Genomic DNA, 22,379 nt, shown 5'->3' on the forward strand with positions numbered 1-22,379 from the left:
TTCTTCTGTTTCACTCGTACCATTTTCGCTCTCTCCCTCCCTCCCCCCCCCCCCGGCAAGGCCATTTTCCTTTCCCCCTCGTTCTCTCTCCTTAGTAAAGAGAGCGGCATACGTGCTAGTTTGAGGACGCTAGTATGAACTTGCCTATTCCGTGAGCTGGAATGATTTAATTCGGCACAAGTAAGTGCATACAACCGCATGCTCATGTGCAGTTGGCCGCGCTCTCTCATCTCCAGCGAACCCATGAACTCTTGCTCATCTCTCATCTCTTGATCTGGGTCTTTTCCAGCACCCTATCTGGTGTACGGCAACCGTGTCGGCAAACAAGAGGAAAAGAAGGAAACGCCATGCATCGGTAGGTGGTGTGGTGGTCCCACGCACGTTATCGAGAGCAGACAACAATACACTTTCCCTTCCCTATGATTACCCTTGTCGCAGCTCTGGCTGCACGGCAGCTGATGACTCCACCCGCTCTCCCGTTTGCTCCTTCCCTTCTCTTTTTTTGGGGGGGCCTCCGCTAGCCCTCGAACTACACAATTCACCCTTAAAGGTGGCATTAGGGGCTTTTCCGTGCCTCCTCCCTTCCACTCGCCACCTCTGTCAAGAGGAATGCGTTTCCATAAGAACGCGCGGCCGTTTTGCGCAAGGGGGTTGCAGAGATCCACATGACTGGTCATCTGCTAGAGCCGCGACGACTGCGGAGTGACACTACCAAAGCGGTTTGCTAGTCGCGTCAGCACGGTGAACACCTCAGCACTTCACCATTTCTTTTGTGTGCGGGGGGTGTCCTTGCACAGGGCGTGGCGAGGGAAGTGCTCTTCTACCTCCCTTCTGTCTACTCACGCGCTCCCCCATGACAGTCCGTGATTAGAGGAAGGCGGGCCGTCATCTTTATGTTTTCTTCTTCTTCTGAGCCATCATGCTGCTCCTGTATGTGATGCCTCGTTTTACCAAGGGACAGGGGATGTAATGACGAGTGGAAACGATCTTCACAGGCGCCTGGCCAAGTTGTGACCATACCTCTCTCCCCTGGCGGCGGCGTCGACCGCGTAATTTCTTTTCCATCAAGACAGGATGCAGAGGAGGAACCCCGCGAACCCGAGGGAAGAGAGCGATGCTGATAACATAGCAAGGCGCCACACCGCTGTTATGACCTTTGTGTGGATCACCTACATACAGCAAGACCCGCAGGCGTGCTTGTGTATTCCACGCCTCCAACGACCCCGTGTCTTCTCTATTTCCCACCCCCGTCCTCTCCGATTCACAGGCGTCGCCTGCGCTTCTTATTGTCTTGCATTCGTGACGCTTGTGTGCGTGTGTGTGTGTGTGTGTGCTTCATCTTTGTAGTTTTCGCTCCGTTGCGTGTCGCTTTCCCTTTTCAACTTTTCTTTCGCTGGTGTTTTGAACGTGCGCCCTTGTGAAACGACAGCGTCGCACTGTTTGCTTCTCTTCACGCGGCAAAATATTTTTTAAAAAAGAGAGAAGAACGTCCACTGTTGTTGCTGTCGCCGTTTGGTTTCCTCTCCTCGTTTGCTTTTTTATTCCTCTGCACGCCAACGCTGAAAGAAACCGTGCAGGCTGTTTGCTTGTGATGCCTTCGCCCGTCTTTCGCGCCCTCTTGTCCATGTTCTGCGTACGCTTCTCTGCTCTTGAGCCCCAAGTGCTCGTGCGGCTGAACAAGAGACGGCGCTGATGAAGAGCGTGTATGCGGCACGCTGCGGTGCGTCATTCTCTGCAGGAGAAGCATAATCGATGAAGTGGACAGTTGAGCCCTTGAGCCCCCCCCCCCACCCCACACACCAGAGGCCCCCGCTAGTAACTTTGTCAGCTGTACTGAGGGGAGGGGCTTCACGTGCTCATTACGATGAGGTGTGCTGGTATACATGCCCGCGCCTCTCTCATTTCTTTTTTTTCTTTTGCATTCTTTGCACCGTGGCTTCTTTTACTATGTTTACTTGGCAAGGCACTTCTCCCCTCTCTGCTCGCCTTTGCGCTCCAGTACTGGGTCGTTGTTGTTGTTGCGTCTTCGTTCATCAAGCCTGTACGCTCGTTGCACGGGAGAGTAAAACAGCAAGCGACAAGTCGTATGGGGTAGTACTGTTCATGACGGTACACCGCCTTGGGCAGCGGCAGAAGGGTGCCCTTTTTTGCTTGTTGGTTTTACTTATCCGCTGATGATGAGTGGCCGCGTTTCCGTGCGTGTTTTTTAATTTTCTTTGCTGTTGTTGATGCCCTGCATCGTCATGGGCTCTGCCCGATGCGACTGCTGGAACCATTGGGGCACCGGCCCCGCCTAGTTCTCCTTCTGCTGCACTTCGAAGAAATACAACGTGCAGGCGCGTAGGTGTACGCATACGAGCTAACACGCGTATACCGGAAAGCCTTATTCTCTGCTGCTCCCTTCCCCCTCCCCCTTCCTCCCTTCCCTCCCCCAGGAAACGGCAAGAAAAAGGTGGAGACATACACACCCGGTCAGACAGACAGACAGAGGAGAGGCTCCCATGTAACACGGAGACATCGCATCGCCACTTGCCAAGCCTCACCTCCTCCAAGAAACAAAAAAAAAAGCAACCACCGCGCGAAACAATGGCATGGTGCGTTAACGCGGCCTGCCGAGGGTCGTGCTTATAGGCTCATCTTTGGTGTCGGCGTGCACCCGGTGACCACATCCCCCGTGCGTTGATGTCTAGCCTGCTCGGGTGTCGCCTACGCAGCAGAGCACAACGAGGGTAAAACGCGTATTCGTGTCCGATGACGAAAGCGGCTATTTTGACTCGAGCGATGCCGCACCGGTGCCTGGCGCTTCCCAAACCCATTCGCCCGTCAAAGCAACCTCACTTGTTCTCTTCCTCTCGTGATCCCCACCCTTTCTCGGCGCGCGCGCTCTTGGATTGTATGGCCGCACATGTGCATTTTTAATCGCTCTCTCCCTACCCCATCCCACACGATAAAACACACGACTACTCTGCGTGAGCTCCTTTTCCTTTTTGTACTCGACAACACTGATTCACGCGCCTCCTACTCCCTCTTACCAGCTCTCTCGCGCAATCGAAACTACCACGCCAAGTACCGCTGCTACTTGCACAGAGCCCCCCCCCCGCCTGCCCTCAACAAGCACACCGGCCAACCTGTGCACAAATTCTCTTGTTTCCTGTCGTTCTTTTTTTTTTTGTGAAGATCACCGTTATCTGTCACCGCCTCCCTTAAGTAGCCCGTCCTCTCTCTTCCAGCGAGCGTTAAAAGGCCCAAAGCGAGAAAATTTCACTGACACGCACAACAGAAAAATCAGTCGCTCCCCGGCGTCAACGCGAACAGCACCCCTCTCCTCCACCTTCGCGACTACCTTCTTCGGCTTTAGAAGCCCTCTTTGCACCCCCTCTCCCCTTTTTCCCCATAGTCACACTATCAAAATGTTCCCTGGTATGCAAGGTCCTCAGGCGCTGCCGGATCAGGAGGCGTACCCGATGTTTTGGCAAAATCTTAACCGCTTCATAGCCATAACGACGGCCACCGTAGCAGTCGCTATCGCAGTGCGCTACTGCGAGCAGCGCACGCACTCGATGCTGGTTTCAAACCTGTGAGCACGAGAATAATCTTAATCGTCTTGCGGTACGGGCACAGTCTCGCGCTATCAGAATCAGGCCTCGCTTCTCTTCATGATACGGGTGTCCCTTTAGCTGCAGCGAGGGAAGTCCGGGCTTCGTTCTTCTGAGCGACTTCTGCGAACTGCGTCTCTCTTTCTTTATTTCTCCCCCCCCCCCCCTGTTGTGCCGTCCTAGGGTACTCTCACAGGTGGTTTGCTCCCTTTTTCTTGCGGGAGCGGTTGATTTGTCGGCGTCGTGGGTGCCTCTGCGGAAGCTGAGCTCTGCTCGCGTAGGGGTCCCTTTTCGTGTCTAGACTGTTGCACACTTCACGCCGGAGTCTGTACGCGATTCCGCTTGAAACAAAAGGCGTTCGGACGATGTTCGAAATTAACAGAGGAAAACGAAACTAAAGCGCATCACCTCAAAACATACCACAGTGCAGCTGACTTCAGCTCATGGAGCCACTCTTTAGCAAAGTAGTGCATGTGCTCGCACTCGAGGTGTTGCCGAGTTGCCTCTACAGCACCACACTGCTGCCTCTCTGAAGGTGTGATATGGCGACACGAGTACTATACATGCTGAAACAGTCCGAGGAGGGAGACTAGAAACAGAGGGGCGGAGAGAGTGTGGGATGAGAGAGAGAGAGTCATGTTGTTATTGGTGGGATGATTGCGTGCATTCAGCGCGAAACACAGATCCGCTCTCGCCTCGCGCCCTTTAGTTGCCGAGGGATACCGCAGGTCGCCCATTCTTTTTTTTTTGCTGCCCAAGTCGCCCATTTCCTCCCAATACTCACCCTCTCGTCGTTCCTTCTCTTCGTCCGCTCCCCCCCCCCCGTGGTTGCGTCGGCGGCATGTGCTCGCTTCAACCTCATCATCCCCCCGTGCTGTGTGCTGCTTTATTATGTCCTCTCTTGCATTTGTTATCTTGCCTTGAAGTGCAGACGCGCGCCATCCTCACTCACATAGTAGGTGGACCCACCTCAGCTCTCGGACTCGCCCCCTCCCTCCCTCTCTTTGGCTCTCCCTCACCATGACCGCGTCTGCTGCTTCTCCTTTTGCGGTCCATCTGGACCACTTTCGGCTGCTGGACGCGGGGAAGGATACTACCAATGCAGCCTCATCCTCGGCGCCGCTGACGGCACCGCTTTTCTTCTCTCTCACCATCCGCTTTCAACGAAGTGATGAGTCCGACCTTGCGCCGCTCATCACCGCTTTGGGCGTCTCCGTCGACTTTGTGGCGGATGTGGCATCGGCGAAACAGACGCTGACCTTGTTACCGCCCACCCCTGTCAGTGGTCCTCGGTCACGATTGAATTCCACCACGCCAAACGGCGCCTTTTTGACGGCGGCCAGCGCGTCGGACTCATCGGCATCTCCCTTCAATTTTTTAGCGGACGCTCCACTAAACAGCGCTGATGATGCTGCCCCCAGCGCGGTGTATCAGCTGATTGTGTACTTGCGAGATTTTCACGCATTGGGAGAGGTGCAGTTGAAGCACTTGCTCCAGGTGAGCATGATGCGTGTCCGGCTGACGCATCTCGGCCCCGGCAAGAGCATCGCGGAAAGCGACTCGAGTGATTCACGCACAGAAGAGTGCTTGGCGGCGTGGAACGTCATTTGGCGGGTGCGCTGCAACCCACAGAATGAAAAAGAGCTGATACGCACGGTGCTAGACCCACTCGCGTAGCGAGGCAAGCCACCCAAAGTCATTCTCAGCCCTGTGGGTGATTATCTTCAGGCGGTCGTAGGCGCGTTGATGGCTGTGCACGGTCAGAAATGACGATGGAGCATCTTCACCCCATCACTTCTACGGCTGTTGGGCACATGCGCACGCACCAGAAAATAAAGCAAAACAAACAAAAAAGAAGAACGAGCCGAAGTCGGCGCTCGTCAGAGGCCTGCCTGTGCGTCGGTGGAGTGGCGCTTTTCCCTCCTGTCCCTTTTATGCACGGAGTGCCGCGCCCGCTTGTGCGTCAGCGACCCTCTTTCGACTTCTTCCACGTCACATCATCTTCGGCTCTACGAGGAACACGAGTCCCCACTGTCCCTCTCTCCTCTTGTCCTGCCCGTGCTCTCTTCACTTTCTTTGGTGCCTTCTCCCACAATTGATGCGATGTCTTCCGCGTACGCTGATGGCGACATCTGCTGTACTCGGCTGGCCCCAACTCCGTCTCACATCACTCCTCCTCCTCCCCCTCCCCCCTCCGCTTCCGCTTTCGATTTGGCACAAAGTCAATAAAAAGTGTCCTTCAGCTTTATCGAAAGAACCCTCTTGTCTTTCTCGCGGCCACACCTCGCTGACCCCAGCTATTCCACGCCACCTCTTTACACCCCACCTCCCACCCCACAACAACTGCGTCAGCATCATGTTCCTCGGTGGCTTCGTGCCGCGCCACTTTACGCAGCTCAACCGCGATCCGTGGTGGATGTTCTTTATCTTCTCGGTTGGCGCTTGGATTGGTGAGTATCCGGCAATGCAGATCAAGTACAACGCCCGCGACTTGGTGCTAGACCCCCACCGCTACGTGTGGTCGCACCTGGACGACCACCACTAAGGCAGTCAAGCAGCTCCTGACCACGCGTACTCTCTCCCTTTCTTGAAGCCGTACCTCACGTCTCTTCTCATTGTGTAGGCCGCCATTGTCCTCACCTGGACTGCGTGAATGGGGCACTGAGGAGTTGACGAAGATGGCGGTGTGGTGAGCTGTTAAGGGAAACATGGCAGATGACCACAGGTGCGTGTGCTGGAGCTGCTGTAGTGCTCAGCCCACCACCACCACCAACGAACCCTCCCTGAAGGGCATTCTCATGATAAATAGCAGTTCGTAGTTTCTCTTTTGACCTCGGTTCCCATAACGGAAAGGTAAAGAAAAAAAAACATGCGCTCACACACACACACAATGAGGAGGAGGAGACGTAGACGGCTGGCACACTTTTTTGGCGTGCTGGCACTTCACTGAGTAGACACCAGCAGCGAACACATCAGGGGACAAACGGAAAAAGGCACGCGCAAACTTCACTGCAGCACCGCCGTCGTGTCTGTTCGGATCGTCACAGTAGACCCGAGCGGCCTCGGGTCTTTCCCAGGCTGATTGTGCCGACGCAGCTTCCCGCTCGCAGCCTCCTGCCTCCCCCTTCCTTTTTTCGTTTGACTGAAGAAGAGGATAAAAAAGCGGGCTGCACAAAGGCGCTGAGATCGGTAAGGAGACGTGATGAGTTGCCAATGGCTCTGCCCGGGGTCTTTCCTTAAGGCGGTCCTCGATGCTCTCTGAAGTGAAAGCTGCGGACGGGGGCGATGGCAAAAGGGACCTTTTCCGCTCCCCCCCCCCCACCACCACCACCACCAGTGTCGGTCTGCAACTCATTTCCTGCTGTGCCAGCCTGTGTCCAGTGCGACGTGGATCGCTTGTTCTGTTCCTTTCTCGTTGTCCCTCCTACTCCACTCGCCCTCCCCGCCGCTCTGGCTCCTTTTTTTTTGCTGCTCTTGCCCCCCTCTGACCCACCCTCTCTCTGTGTTGCGGCATAACCTCAACACCCCTGTCTTGTGCGGTTCATCTACGCTGGTTGCCCCCTTCTTTCTGCTACCGTGATCCACAATCACCACCACCACATAACACATCACCCTCGTGCACGCGCATGCCTTCGTACGTGGCGCACAAAACAAACCTCCCCCCACCTCTCTGGCGCATCACGGCATCCTCTATCACGCTAATCATTCGCTAGATCTTCCTCTCTCAACCGTCTCGCTACCTACTCTCCTTCTCACAGCCACTACTTACTCCACTCATCTTCTTCGCATCTTCTCTACCCGCCCCCTTCCCCCACATCCCCAACAGTACCCCTTCCACCGTATCCAAACATGGTTGTTGCTCTCAAGAAGGCTTCCGCGAAGAAGACCGGAGCGAAGAGGGTCGCTTCCAAGGCTGCTCGCCCGAAGAGGGTGACAAAGAAGGCCGCGCCGAAGAAGAAGGCAGCGAAGAGGGTGACAAAGAAGGCCGCGCCGAAGAAGAAGGCCGGCGCAAAGAAGGCCGTTGCCAAGAAGTAGACCGGGGAGTGCAGAGGTCGACACACGTCGCTGTTAGCGACTGTTTCAGCGTTTGTTTTTTCTTGCTGGCTGCGGCTGCTTCTCTTCCTCTCCCGCCTCGCTGACACGTAGGGGGGCGATTAGGGGATTGCCTCTGCGCACAGAGTCATCATACGTGTACGCTTGGAACACTGATGTGTGCCATTTCGCCTTCTGTGTGGGTATACTCTCTCCCGCATCTTTTCTCGTTCTTTTTTGGGGGGTTTCATATTTTCATTCGGTCAAACTCATAGAGACTATTTCCCCCCCCCCTCCCTCCTCTCTTTCTTTCTTTCTGTTTTGTTTGTATCTTCTTGGTGGGGGCCTTGTTTCTGCGCTTACTGTGTGTACGCTTCTCTGCCACGATTCATTCGTGTACCACCTCTTTGTTTCGTGTACGTTGGGCGTGTTTCTCGCTCATTTACCCCCCCCCCCCTCCTCCTCCCCCCTCTGCCTCTCTCTCTCTCGTCTCGGTTTGTGAAGGCATATAACGTGTGCTGCGCGGCTGATGTTCCTCTATCGCGTGCTTTTCTTCCTCACGTCTGCCTACTTGCCCCCCGCGTGTGTCTGTTGAGGTGTGTCTGTTGAGGTGTCGATGTAATGTGCGGTGTGCGGGTGGGCATGTGTGTGTGGGTGTGGTTGTCTGTGTGTCTGCGTCCTACCTTATGGTGGTTGGTGTCAGCTGCGCTGAGCGCATTAAAAAGCGGACTCGAACAGACACGCGCCTGCACACGGAGATGCGCCAACGAACGAACGAAAAAAAAAAGAAGGGGAAAAGAAGGAAACGAAAACGTTGGAGAACCGCGGCAAGACCCACATGGAGTCCAACTTCCACATTTTGAATGCATCATTGCCGTCCCTCTCCTCTTCCTTCCGCACCCACCCTCCATCGCCTTGTCTTCGCCATCCTCCCCACTCTCTCGTTTCCTCGTTGGCATTTGGCTCCTCCTCCCTGCCTTTCCACCTCCCCTCCCCACCAATGGCTCCCTTCACCTCCCTCGCACCTTTGATTTCCCTCCGCCTTTTTTTTCCCCCTTCTTCGCTCACGATGTACGCCCCTGTTTGCTCCATTTTTCTTTTTTTTTGCCGCGGGTGGTGCGTTGAGGCAAGACGACAAAAGTAAAATCCAAAACAAAGTGCGTTAGGAGGAGGCGCGGAACCCAAAAAAAAAAAACAAAGAGGGCAATACGACAAGAGAGAGAGGGAGAGAGAGAGGAGGGAGAGAACGAAGACGACGACGACGACGGGCGCATGAGGGGAGTGTGTACTTGTATGACTGCCACTTTTTTTTTAGTGTTTTTGTGTCTCCTGTATCTCTATTTTCTCCATCGAGACCTCTTGTGAGAATGCCCACGATTTGTTCGCTTTATGCCCTGCGATCGTCCTTGGCGACCCCTTGTCCTACGCTCCTCATCATCTCTTCCTCTTCCGGGTACAATGTGAGCGCGCGGGACTGGATGTCCAGTCGTGTGTCGTGTGTGCCTTCATAGGATTGCGACTCATGCCTGTACCTCGCTCCGGATGTGAAGACGCCAGTAGAGAAAACAAAAAAGAAAACGTACGACGATTGTGAAGACGGAAATCGAGCATGGGCAAGAAGGCAAAGCAAAAAGCGTGGTCTAGATGCTCGTGCACCTGTGGGCGAGCACGCGCACTCATGAATTGAAGTGCACACAAGCACACAGTTCTCAAGGCCGCTCTTGCACATAAGCGAGAGTAATCGTCGTGTTTCACGAGGGCAGCCTTGCGTTCCCTCAGCATCTCGGAGAGGTCGTGATGCCTGGGCAGAGATACGCATGGGCGTAAGGGGTCTTGTATACCTTTCTCCCTGTCCGTGCACGTGTTCATTCACTTGGGGCTGGGCGCTGTAGCGGCATGGAGCAACGGTGTGCGGCCCCCCCTCATCTGACAGATTTCGCATGTACGTATGCGTGTGTGTGTGTGTGTGTGTGTGTTTGAAAGCCCCACGCCGTGCACCCCGTGCACCTCGCACCCTCCCTCCCCCCTTTAACACCAGGAATTAACCTTCATGCTGACTTCGTCATCACACTCATCCTTCATGACTAACCTCTCTAAACCGTCACGTGCGTTTCTCTTTCTCTTCGATGTGCAGTGCGCGCGACGCCTCTGTCTCTCCCTTACGTGACATCAAACTCGCTTTGTGTAGATGCGCACTTGTGCTTCGTGGCGTCGCTTTTCTTCCGCTCTCTCCTTTGCCTTCACTTCCTTTCAGCTGCAGTGCGGAGAATAACTATGAGCCCCTCTCACACCATCACCACAACCAGACCCACACCGACGTAAATATTTACACGCACACCAACAGCACAATCCCCAGCTGGTGTGTGTGTGTGTGTGTTTTTCTTTTTTGCAGGCTTTGTTGCGCCCTCTTTCAATCAGCTCGCCGCCACTTGTGATTTTCCACTCACAATACACTACCACCTTTGTGTATGCCTCGGTCTTTTTCTCTACCCCCTCTCCCCCATCCTCGGCAGTACCCTTTCCCTCGTATCCACCAATAGCCGCTGCTCCACATGCAGCGATAAAGAACCGCACAGTGAGGAAGCCCAGTGCTTCCTCCTCACACCCCCACCCCCACGGCACCTGCGATGTAGAGGATGTCAAAGAGGGTGTCGTGTTACCTCAATTTATCCGCCTTTTCGACGCCAATCAAAGCGAAAGCACAATATATATATATATATATATATATATTGTGCGGAGCTGAGGTCTCAGCACACCCACACACAGAGAAGCGTGGGTATATCGATGGACGTCAAACAAGCAGAGAGGGATAGGCAAGATGAAGCACAAGCCGTGTGTCGTACTGTGCTGCTCTGCTTCCGAGTTAGGCACAAACGCTGGATGGGTGCTCGTCATTATCAGTAAGCAAAAAACGACGGCTTCATCCTTCTTGGTTGGGATGTTGCTAAAACGTCAGGTTAGCCGCAAAGGCGGCCGTGCGAGTGAGAAGGGTAGTCTAGGTTCCCCCAATTGTGCTGTGTCTTCTTCGCAGTCTCATGCGTTGTCCGTGTCCTCGCACCTCTCTCTCCTTGCATCCTCTTTCCCTCCCCCTCCCTTTACACTATTCGCTCTTTTCCCTCTATCGATGACCATTGGCTATTTTCTGCGCTGATTTTGTTGATTGGTGTGTGTGGGGGGGGGAGGGGGGGGGCGAATGCACCACCTTGTTGTATCGCACTGAGCCTCGCTTCTTCTTTTCCCTCTCCTCTTACCTTTCTTGCACTCCCCGCGGGCTTTTGCCGGTGATGCAACTGCATCCCTGCCTTGCGCGCGCGCGCTCTGCTCGTGACTGTATGTTTGCTTTCCTCCTCCTTCTATGCTTCTCTATTTCATTCTTTTAGGGTGAGTGGGTCTGCTCTGTGAGCAGGAAGCGGAAGAGGGAAAGGGAAAGGCGCGCGCTGGAGGTGAAAGAGGGAGGAGAGAGGTCGAAAAAAATGGTCAAACACCATCAAAAGGTAAGTAAAGTGCTCTCTCCCTCTCTCAGGTGGCCGTGCCGAGCAGACCAACCGATCGTTCCGGTCTCTTTTCCCCTCTTTAAATGCGTATGTGCTTGCTCGGCTTGTACCAGGCACCCATCGTAGTCACCTCACGCCCACACCTACACCGACCCACGCATGCACACAAAGTGCTCACGGTACAGCCCTGCAGGAAGTTGCGAGCAAAAAAAAAGCCGAAGAGGCCAATGTTCACATGTAAGCACTCAATTGAAAGAACGGCTCGCTTGTGCCCACAGTAGAAACACTCGCCAGCGAGAACGCGGGGGTGGGGTGGCGGGCCCGGTGGTGCAGCCCAATGCTGGGCAACGAGGACTCAGACTCTCTACTTTCGCCTGAATCGGTCCTCACCTGGCTTGGCAGTTCTCTTCTGCAGAGTGGTAATTTGTGTAGCCACTCCTTACCGCAGCGCAGCCTCCTTTTCTTTGGGTTGTTTTCACCCCCCCCCCCTTGTGCGACGATCATGGAGGAGCACTGCTGGGTACTCACTCATGCATGCAGACGCTCGGGGGACTGTCATGAACGCAGGGGTCTGCCTTTTTAGCCCTCACTCTTTATTTCGTGATGTTCCTCCTCCTCCTCTCTCTCGTTCTCTCATGCCCAGCCATACTCCTTCACGTGCACCATTTCGCTCGCCTACGACAGCTGTTTCCGCAGAGAGCTAAACTTCATTCATCCGTTTTCCCTCCCTCTTCCACTTCTCAAGCGATCACACCGACTAGCCAAGCGTCACCTCTCCCACCACCAAAGTAAAAAAGATCGGTAAGAGGCGCGAAGAGGGTTGTTCCTACGCCCCCCCCCCGCCCCTCCCGAAAAGAAAGCGAAATCCACCGGCGCATCCCTTCGATACTACGACAGCTGCACTCCGAGATACGCGCTGACTTTTACTGACACATCTGTAGCCCCTCCCCCTCCCCTCCGAAGGGCAGCAAGGAGAACAAAGCCGCAAGAGATACCGGAAGAGAGAGTGATCACTCTCTCTCTCTCTTTCCGCTTTGCGCATCACCCGGACCTGCTCTCTTCCTCCTGCGAATCTCTCTTTACTTAAAGAGCCGCTAGCGGTGCCTCACAGCTGTGCCTTTCTCTTTTCCTATCCCCCCTCCCCCAACCTTAGTTGTCGTCATCAAACCCCCGGCCTCAAGTCGCCTCATCGTCAAGCCGTCGCTTTTTGTGTTTTCGTTTCTCGCAGAGGAACGGGAAAAAAAAAGAAATTTTCATAGCGAAACGAAAAGGCTCACGCACGGATCCCTTTTTTTCTTCACCGTCAACTCCTTGAGCAGTAATCTATCGAAGAAAAAAAAGGCGGGGGGAAACTGTTTGATCCTGCGTGCTGGAAGGACAGTGTCGCGCAGCTCAACAAGTCCTGCGCATTTCAACGCGTTGTTTATCAGGTCTCCTGGTTCCCAGTCACTGCCTTCACCGCCAACCCCCCTAGCTTCTGTTTCGTGCAACCGTGTGGCACACCCACAGAGATAAGCGTGCATACAGCTCCCCCCCCCCAATACGCACAGCTACACGTGCACTTGTGCAATCATAATTCATCATCGCCCAGTATCCCCTTCCCTGTTGTTCTTTCCCCCCTCCACTAACGTTAGGGTGTTGTTGCTGTATAGCTCACGGGCATTTCTGGCGACGTTTTATTTATTTATTTCTCTCCTCCTCCTCCTTGATCACCGCTCCTCTGCTCGCCTTCTCCCTCCCTCTCCCCCCTTCCTCGCTCGCCCGCCCGCCCTCTCTCTCTCTCTCTTCGTGTTTCGGTGGCTAAGGTGCCTCTTGTCCTCGCTTTTCGTCTCGCGTTTGCTGTCATCGTCGTGTCTGCCCTTTTTGTTCGTGTCTTTTGTGGTTGTGTCTCCTCCTCGCTTTGTGCGCTTTAGCCGTGGGTGAGGGGAGGGGAGGGGAGTTACTTCGCCGACACTTTTGTGGTTGACTTTTTCTCCTTTTTTGCGCTACACGCACACACACAGGCAGGAGAGGAAGTGCGAAGGAAGAAGAGACGAAAAAGAGAAGGTGGTAAACACAAAGTAGCCGCAGCCGTCTCCTGCAGGAACCCGTACAGGCCCGCCGATACGGACAAACATACGCGCTACCGCTCATTTCACCTACTCACGAGTTGTCTCTCTCTCTCTCTCTTTTTTTTCATTCACCTTTTCTGTTACTCTCTCTTTCTCTCTCTCTCTGCATATTCTTGGGTAATTTTTGACCTTTTTCTCCTTCTTCCCTCAGTATTTATGTTCTTTATTTCTTTGGACTCTCTCTCTCTCTGTTTGTGTCAGTCTCTGTGCTTTCTATTTAGCTCTCTCTCTCTCCCTTTCGCGCATTCTCTACGCTAGCGGTGGTGACGGTGGTGTTCTAAGTGCGTGTTTATGTTTAGGTTTGTGTGTGTGGGTGTGTGGGTGTGCCACAGATAACAGAAGTTGCGTCCTTTGGAGTATCGCTCTCACTCGTACTTCCTCATCGCCTCTCTCTCTCTCGCCCTTTTGCATCCTCTCTCTTCATCTCAGCGAGTGTGTGCTCTTGTCTCTCTTACTGTGTGCGTCTTCGTTGTAGACCGCTCGCTCTCGCTCTCTCTCTTTCCGGTCTTTTACTGGTCCACGCCTCCCCCAGGCAGTCACTCATTGGGGTTCTTTGACTTTTCTCCTCTTGTACGTTGGTGCTCCTCTTCTCTCTTCTGCGTGCGTCGGCTTCGCTTGTTTGTTTGTTTCGCTTTCGTGGGTGCGCGCACGCGTGTGTGAATCATTTCCCTAACGCCTCTTTTTCTGTTATCGCTCCATCGGTGCGAACTTGTCTGTTCCCCTCCGCGTCCGCACCTGCAGCTGCTTGACGAGTGGACTCGCTTTGCCGTTTCTTTTGTTCTTCTACCACTGTGGTGAAAGGACTCAACCGCCGCAGATCACCCTGCCTGAAGGACATCTCCTTACGCCCCACCCCCCCTTCAGCGCTCCCCAAACACACGCACTTTTCGGGCTACGGCATGTCAGCTCCATCTTCCGCTCCTCCTTACAAAATGACGAACCTGCATAAGCTGCAGCGTGCCTGGACGCTCTGGTACGATAGTCCATCGACGTACAACACGGAAAACTGGGAGATGTCCTTGGTGCCCATTATGACCGTGCGCTCCGTGGAGGAGTTCTTCGTCATGCTCCGGTACATGAAGCCTCTTCACGCCCTGCGCACCTCCTCGCAGTACCACTTCTTCCAGGAAGGTGTGAAGCCCATGTGGGAGGACCCGGTAAACAAGAAGGGTGGAAAGCTCTGGGTGAACCTTGATATCACCAGCTCCAATGGTCGGAGCAGTAACAACTCCAGCAGCGCTGCAGCAGCCGATGGTAGCGCGGCGGAGGCCAAGACTGACCTTGATAAGGCATGGGAGAATGTTCTGATGGCCACTGTAGGCGAATATCTTGACTGCGTAGAGAAGAAGGACGCATCAGCGGAGCCGTTCGTGACGGGTATTGTCATGTCGAAGCGTAAATACCACAACCGTCTCGCCGTGTGGGTGAGCGATGCATCAGCAACGGACAAGATCGAGGTGCTGAAGAAGGCGCTAACAAAGGAGGCGAGCTTGGCGCCGATTGCATCCGTTGTCTTCACAAAGCACGGCGAGGCTTCTTAGCAATGTGGATGTTTGTGTGAGTATGTGTCTGGACTGGCCACCTTTCTGTGGTCGATGCTTGCTTGTTTACTTTTTGTGGTGGTGTTGTCTACATGGTTTTTTAAAGGGAAAAAACTGTTCTCTTGTCTGTTGTTATTTTGTCTTCTGATGTTTCACTCACTCTATGACGTGTTGCCGATGGTTGTCGTTTTCGGCGTTGATGCCAGCGACCGCCCTCCCTCTCTCGTTTTGTAGTTGTGCGTGTGTAAAGCTTGCTCGCCTGAAGCAGTGCGTCGACGCCTCTTTTTGTGTAGATCGGAGTGCTGTGGTGCACCTGGAGCCAGGGAGAGGGGGAGAGATGCATAACGAGCAGCAGCGTCTCACAACCCTACGGAGGGCCATTACAGGACTGTAAGACGACAGACCAACCCCCTCTCTTCCCTCTACGCTCTCACCGACCATCTCCCAGATCCCTCCCTACTTCACTCATCTCTTTCTCTCCTCTCTGCTTTCCGATTTCTTTCCACCATGGACAGATGCCTGGATGGTATTTGTCTGTGTGTGTGTGTTCTGTCGCAGACTCTTTCTTTTCCTCTCGTTAGTACCGCAAGCTCGACGTAACCCCCGTCCTACCGCCCTGTGAGGCTCACCGGAGGTCTGCGCAGGTTACTCGAGCGAATGGTCTCGCGACAGGCCTGCGTGGCCATGTGGAAAACAAGATCCAACCTCAGTGGTCTTGCTTCCCCCCTCCCCGCTCCACTGTAGAGCCTCTGGACTTGCTCCTGCACAAAGCGGTGCAGCCCCAGTCCGGTGCCAAGGTAGGAGAAGTGCTTGTGGACCACGCCCGGTGGTTCGGCTCACGGAACCACGCTGTTATCATCACGGTACTGAGCAAGTTGAACGTAGGCCCACACCTCGTACTTGTTGGGTAGTGGATGTCTGAGGCGGTCTCCCTGTCTGCGCTCGCTTTCACGAGGCGAAATGGAAGAGGACCAAATTTACTTGCGGGGCTCCTCAGGTCTCTGTCCGAGGCCCTCATCATTGTTTGGGGTCGACGCACTGAGTCTGGAGCTCAGCAGGACACCCGGACCGCACCACGCCTCCTTTGCTGGTGACTTCCCACTCTTCTCGCCCTCCGCAGGCAAGCATGTCATGCAAACCACACTGCAGCCCACCCTCTGGAGGGCCGAGCACGGGGCACTGGAGCACTTCGTGGAGCTGAGTTTCCCCCAAAGCGAAGGGCACACCCTTTGGTGCGCGACACCGCCACCAGCTGAAGCTCCCCGTGGCACGCCCGTGCCGGGAAGGGGAATCGCTACTCCCTCTTTCCCAACATTGGCCCTCTAGCCAATGCGTGGTACTGGCCGACACCTCGTAGAGGGCATCCAAGCAGCACTGCTCGACCTGCCAAGCTGAGGGCAATCTCTTCGCAGGAGTGAGGTCCATCAAAGGGCCACCCCAGCTCTTTCCCCAGGGCACTGATTGGATCAGAGCAACTCTGCGGCGCCACCGCGTGGTGGGATAGTGCTAGCAAGCACTGCGGGAGGGGTCCTTGAGCGCATTCACGCCAAAGCAGCCGCAATCGCAGTGGGAGCCGCAACAGACGCAGGCAGCGGGTACGTACTGAGAGGGGCGGATCCACTGCGCCTCGACGCCATAGTGCTTGTACACCGCACCCTCCTGCATCCCTCCACAACCACTCAAGGAGGCTGCCTTCTGCACTTGCGGCGGGGAGGTGTAGACGCTGAATGACGGTGTGGTCATAATGCTTCGACGGTTCTCACACGGGCGTGCAGGCGTCGACCCCTTCGGAGCACCACATCCGCACGCCTCCCCCATGCGCAGCGGTCGCGTACAATTGGGCCCATCGCGCCCCAGCGGGCTGCGGCGGGGTCTCTCGAGAACGAGAAAAGGCGCGACGTGCGGGCAGCGCCCTCTACCCCTTTGCGAAGTCGCCCTGCCCCGCTGTGAACCAACGGTGCGGTACGAGCAGCCGCGTCACACCAGAAGCAGCCGCGATGCGCTTACAACAATAATACACTTGTAGGTGCAGCGACAAGAGGCTGCGGACCCCTTGCAGCTGCTGCGCTGAGTGCGAAGCAGCAGATCTGGGCTTTGGCCTGGTGCGAAGGCAACTTCAGCAACCAAGGCACTGAAAAAAAAACAAGCGTGGCTGGTGTTGCCGCATCACCCTCCCTCCTCATGGCGCTCAGCACGGGACCCTACAAGGATGGGGGGATGGCGTGCTGCGGCATCTCAGGACACAAAAGCTGGCGCCACTAGTCCGTCGTACTCTCCTCTTCAGTTTGTCTTTGGTCACCGTGAGCTGGAGCACTATGGGAAATCTACAAGCCTGCGGAATTGACAGTGGTAGGAGGCACCGGCGCCCACTGCATGAGTGGCTGGCTTGGTCATCGCTCCCGGAGGAGGCTAGGCCAGCATTCCCTATTACCCCCTACGATAGCAGCCACCGCTTCTGTCCTCGAGCGGGCCCCCGGTGCTGCGGCCCACTCGGATCGAGACGTGCGGTTCACCCGAGTCCGTCTGGCGCCCATCGCGCATCCGAAGAAGGGGCGAGGAAGGCCGAGAAGAGTCCGTTGGACGCGCGGTTTGATTCGACGGCAGGGCGTCTCGTCCGAGACGACTCGGGCTTCACCGTAGTGCAGCAGGGGTGGGTCAAAGCGGGCTCTATGCAGATCTTTGTAGACTTGTTCGTGGTAGAGGGAGATGCTGAGCAAAAGAGGCTCATCTCCTCTTGCCTGGAGCAGGGTTACGTAAGAGTTAAGCAAATTGTTTTCTTGTAGGGTGCAGGGGGTAGCAAGAGCAGTTGTGAGAGCTGACGAGGGGAAGAGCCAGGGCGTAGAGATGGCAACGGCGAGCCGACAAGTCCCCAAGGTGACGATGGAAAATGCCACTCCTCCCCCACATCACCAATGAACGCAAAGCCAACTGATAACGAGCTGGTTGGAGGCCAATACTTCTGTAAAGCGAGAACCCATGTACGTTTGGGGAGCATATTCGTCGGTGCACCTCTTCAGCTGAAACTGCGTTCCGTCCGTGAGTTTTTCTGGACGTTTTAAGTGCTTTTAGGCACTTCAAACGCTTCCATTCAGATGTGCGTGAGCGGCGCGGCAGGATGTGCTGCGGTAGAACTGATGCACACATGATGATGATGGGGTGTGCGTCTCTCCACCTCTCTGACTGCTTCCTCTTGCGTTTGCTCGCCTATGGCAACCAGAAGACGCAAAGAAAAGAGGCAAAATAACCACAGACAAGTGTATGGGTGTGCGTGCCGGCGGAAAAAAAAAGGAGCGCGTATGTGACGTGTACGCTGCTGTGGATATCCCATCCTCCCTTGATATCGAAACACTGGATGATGGCAGGGGACGCCTCAGCGCGTGGCGTCTCAGGGGTCAGTATCCCCCCCTCCCCCACTCTGCGGTGTGGAGAAGCCAGGCAGCCCTCCTCCATCCCTGCCAATGCCGAACCGCTTCGGATGGTGGCAACGTCGCATACCGACGACATTAGGGAAGTCAGAGCGGGGGTGGATCGCTGCTGATGTTGGCACCCCGGTCCTGGATGGCGTTGCGTCGCAGCGGCCCGCGTCCGTGAACCCCCCTCCCCCTGTGCCACCCATGTGATGGGCAGCGTGTCGGCGCGACTCGAACGTGTCTCACCCGGCCCTCGCTACGTACTAGTGTGGGGAGCCTGAGTGCCACCCCGAGGGATGCACCAGGTGGCGATCGGCGTGGTGGGAGGAGCGGCTGTGGGGCGGCCTGCGGAGCGCGGGGTGGGTGGAGTTCGAGGCAGGGGGGAGGGCGTGCTCGGATGACGGTGTCGGTGCGTTGCTGCACCGCGTGTGTCTACGGCTGCCGCACACCACGCGCAATGGGGCCTGTGGTTGACTTGGTTGAGCTGCGTGCACTCATATGGTCCATGGCAGAATGGGCGTGCTGAACGAATACCGTGAACAACTCGTTCACGCCATTTTTTTTTCCGGTGGTTCCATCCTCTCCCTTCCCCTGTGCGCGTCACGCTGGTGCGAGAGAGGGAGAAGAGAACGGAGCACAATGTGGGAACGCCCATTGGGAACTCGAAGCGCCGAGGCAGCTGTGCTCGGTGAGGTGAACGGCCCACCTCCCCTCCCCCTTCTTGTCCTCTTCAACACGTGCACATGCCGCTCACTTGTGCGTTTGTCGTTGTCGTGGCTGTTCTCTCTCATGGTTGGCGGCGCGGAAAGAGGAGCCACTCGTGCTTCTTTGCTCTCCTTGCCGGTCAGCGGGGGGGGGGGCGGCAAGCTTTTTCTGCTCTGCCCTGCGAGGAAATCCTCCAGTACCACTTGCTCCTACTCACCTCCTCTCTCCTCTGCTGCTTCCCTGCCACCTCCCTTCCCACACCGCACCGCCGATGCCCATGCGACCACCCGTCCCTGCCCTTTCTCGTAGCCAACACAACAACACAAGCGAAGTCTCGCACGTTGAGTCTCCCACTGGAGGATCAGCTTAACCATGTCAATGACCGCTGTGCAAAGTGGGATTCCCCGGCATCCCAAAATCCTTACCTCCCAGGTTGTGACGACGGCGACTACTGCGGCGGCACCGGCTGGCGCCGTCACCCCGGCCGCCGCCCAAGCTGCACCGATGGCGCTTGTCACCCAAGAGCTGCTTCAGGTCGCTGAAGAACTTCGCGTCGTCGTGCCACGTGGCACCTGGCAGAGCTACGGCAGCGAGGAGGAAATCCGAAAGCAGAAAGACACGGACCGGGTCGGTGCTCCAGCCATACCGAGTCGCCTACCTATCACAGTCCACTTCGAGATTGCGCGACAGGCCATTCTGCGTCACCGCACCTCGGCGCACAACGGCTACATCACAAAGGAAGCGAACGAGGACAGCCGCGACCTACGATCCGTCGACAACCCGCTTTACGAGGTGATGCGCGATGAAGTGGACACCGGCGTGCAGGCCGTCCCACGGCGAACGACTGCCTCCACGCAAACACACCACGCCCGGCGTGTGAACGCGGTGGCGCAGGCGGAGCCGACTGTCGTGGATGCGTGCATCCGGCACGTGCCCCCGCCGAAGGAGGAGCAGCCGAATCTCCGCGCGTTTCTCGACAAGGTGCTCCCGCGCACGCTGCTCTGTCTGACGCAAAACTACCAGGTGCCGATCTACACTGACGACTTCCGAAACTTCAACGAGGACGACGCCGTCATCGCTACCCATGACGAGCTCGTCCTGATTGAGAAGGCAAACTACGTCCACAACTCTACCAAGGGGCGGAAGGTGAGCGGGGTGAGCTGGCGCAGCGGGCGGAGGCGCGACCACTTTGTGTGCGTCGCCTCGATCGCCTTGCAGACGTTGCCAGAGCGCCTGCAGGCTAATGGGCGGTGTGAAAGCAGCGTCTCCCTTGTGTGGGACTTGAATGACCCGATGCATCCCCGCTACTTGCTCGAGGCCCCGGAGGAAGTGCAGGTGCTTCACTTTCATCCAACTCGGCCCAGCTTGGTTGCCGGCGGTTCCCTCAATGGCCAGATTTTTCTCTGGGATCTCAGCAAGGCCGACGTAGTTAACTTCTTCTCCAACGCAAGCCAGCATCAGCAGTCGCAGAAACCGCAATCCAATGCGGCGGCTGTCGGCGGTGGCAGCGGGGAGGCAGGAGAGTTCCGAGAGGTGAGCGAGGTGCCCCGCATGCCGGACAGTCTCAAGGGTATTAGCCTCGAGGTCGATGGAGATGTCCGGGTCCCTCGTCTGCAGCCGTCTCAGCAATCGCGCGTCGAGTTGTCGCACCAGGGCCCGGTGCATGACCTGCAGTGGCTGCCAGAGAAAATCGAGTTCGGCTTTGACGGCAAGCAGACAGTCGTGAACGAGACCCACCAATTTGCTACCCTCAGTGAAGACGGCACGATGCTTGTGTGGGACACGCGCCCGCAACACCTGCCGCAGGATAAGCTGCGCAAGATTAAGCATCAAAGCCGCACCAGCAGCAACGAGCAGCCATGGGTGCCACTGCTGCGCTATCAGCTGACAAAGCCCGACGGCACTGGTGAGATGCCGGGTTTCCGCTTCTTCTTCAACGGATGCAGTGTGGACGACTCTCCTTCCTATGCGGCTGTTGTCGCCAGCACTGACGGCGAACTTGGGTTCTGCTCCATGGTCGCTCAGCACGAGCGGCGATCCTCGATCGTTGTCCCCACTTTTGGGTACACGAAAGACACACGGTTTGTGCGGTCGGTGGCACCGTCGGCACACGCCGGGCCCGTCTACTGCGTGGAGCGGCACCCGATCATTGGTGACGTCTATCTGACCTGCGGTGATGGCTGCTTCAAGGTTTGGCGCTATGGGCTGCTCATGCCACTGTACGAATGCCCGCAGAGGCCCGGAAATGTCATGTGCGCGGCGTGGTCTCCAGGCCGCCCCGGCCTCATTATCGTTGGCACGGGTAATGGAATGGTGGAGGTCTGGGACCTGCTCGACCGCAACCCCGAGCCGATGCTGACACACCATCTTGTTCAGGACGCCATCACATCCATCGCCTTCCAGCCGTTGCCACACCGCGTGACACGTCGGTACACGCAGCAGCTGCTGCTCGGCACCAACCTCGGCTCTTTCCACTGGTATGTCCTGCCTCCAGCGTTGTCGCGCGCGTCCAATGGGGAGAAGAAGTACGTGCGCGCTATGCTTGAGCGCGAGACGCGGCGCGTCGCCTACTACGACTGGCGCTGGTCTGAACGGCAGTCTGAGATTGATCGCTTTGGCCTCCAAGGTGCAGCGGAACGTCTGCGCGGCACGATTGCGCAGACGGCGTCGAGTAACGGTGTGGCAGCGCTGCCCGGGAAAGAGAACGTTGACGCGACTGATTCGCTACTCGCCGAGCGTCGGCCAGTCAAGGAGGAGACAGACTTGGGGGATCTGAACAACCCGTACGCCCAGGACCCGCAGCGTGATGAAGAGTTCCTGGAGCTGGTGGAGAAGCTGCACCGGCAGGAACTTCAACGCATGGAGTCGGAGTCGACCGCCTGAGTCGCGTGAAGCAGCCGTGCAGCGTGCGGCCCCTCCCTCGTATCAGGCCTCCTTCTCCAGTGCTTGGCAAAGGAGCTCACAGTGGTCTTTGCTTTTTTTTTTCCTTTGCCGTGGTGCCGGTGTGAGTCTGCGTGAGTGTGACTGGTGGTGCTGGGGTATTCGTGTAGCTCCTGCCTTCCCCACTGCGTTGGGAGAGGAGAGGGAGTGCTGCCGTGCGCACTACTGCCATGACGCACGGACTGGGGTTTGCTGGCGATGTCTTCCAGCACCTCCATGCAGCCGCGTGCTTGTTTTGTGTTCTTCTTTGATCTCTTCCCCTTCCCTACTTTGGTGAGTGCGTCTGCGCGCTCGGGGCTGCCAAGCGCAGGACAGAGTCAAACGCCGCTTCCGTTGAATGTACATAGGTGTTCGGTCTCGCTTACTGCTCTGTGCGGTGACCTTTGATAGGAAGGCTAATGATGGTGGCGTGGATGTGCGTGTAATTGTTGGTATGCGCGTCTGTGATGTATTACAAAGACCATGCTGCTGCGTGCCATGCTACGACCTTCTTCTCTTGCCTGCACCTCTCACACTCCCCGCTCACTGCGCCTGCTTCATCACGTATGTT

The 22,379-nt window shown here is 56.2% G+C and overlaps 4 protein-coding genes across 4 annotated transcripts, besides 3 other annotated features; all 4 read left to right on the forward strand.

Moving 5' to 3' along the window:
• Positions 1–4,616: 4,616 nt before the first annotated feature.
• LPMP_271590 (hypothetical protein) lies at positions 4,617–5,273 on the forward strand (the record flags this gene model as incomplete). The annotated part of the gene is made up of 1 exon (XM_010701944.1): positions 4,617–5,273. One exon carries the CDS (start codon positions 4,617–4,619, stop codon positions 5,271–5,273), a length of 657 nt encoding a protein of 218 aa, XP_010700246.1.
• Positions 5,274–7,445: 2,172 nt separating this feature from the next.
• Positions 7,446–7,631, forward strand: LPMP_271600 (histone H1-like protein; the record flags this gene model as incomplete). Its single annotated transcript, XM_010701945.1, has 1 exon — positions 7,446–7,631. One exon carries the CDS (start codon positions 7,446–7,448, stop codon positions 7,629–7,631), a length of 186 nt encoding a protein of 61 aa, XP_010700247.1.
• A 6,501-nt stretch (positions 7,632–14,132) lies between these two features.
• Positions 14,133–14,774, forward strand: EIF4E1 (eukaryotic translation initiation factor eIF-4E, putative; the record flags this gene model as incomplete). Its single annotated transcript, XM_010701946.1, has 1 exon — positions 14,133–14,774. The coding sequence occupies one exon, from the start codon at positions 14,133–14,135 to the stop codon at positions 14,772–14,774; it is 642 nt and encodes a 213-aa protein (XP_010700248.1).
• A 584-nt stretch (positions 14,775–15,358) lies between these two features.
• Positions 15,359–16,334: a repeat region.
• Positions 16,335–16,531: 197 nt separating this feature from the next.
• Positions 16,532–17,475: a repeat region.
• A 652-nt stretch (positions 17,476–18,127) lies between these two features.
• Positions 18,128–18,711: a repeat region.
• A 682-nt stretch (positions 18,712–19,393) lies between these two features.
• On the forward strand, positions 19,394–21,772 carry LPMP_271620 (hypothetical protein; the record flags this gene model as incomplete). Its single annotated transcript, XM_010701947.1, has 1 exon — positions 19,394–21,772. The coding sequence occupies one exon, from the start codon at positions 19,394–19,396 to the stop codon at positions 21,770–21,772; it is 2,379 nt and encodes a 792-aa protein (XP_010700249.1).
• Positions 21,773–22,379: the final 607 nt, after the last annotated feature.

Source organism: Leishmania panamensis, assembly GCF_000755165.1.
Source record: "Leishmania panamensis strain MHOM/PA/94/PSC-1 chromosome 27 sequence".
In the NCBI taxonomy this organism is placed as follows: domain Eukaryota; phylum Euglenozoa; class Kinetoplastea; order Trypanosomatida; family Trypanosomatidae; genus Leishmania; species Leishmania panamensis.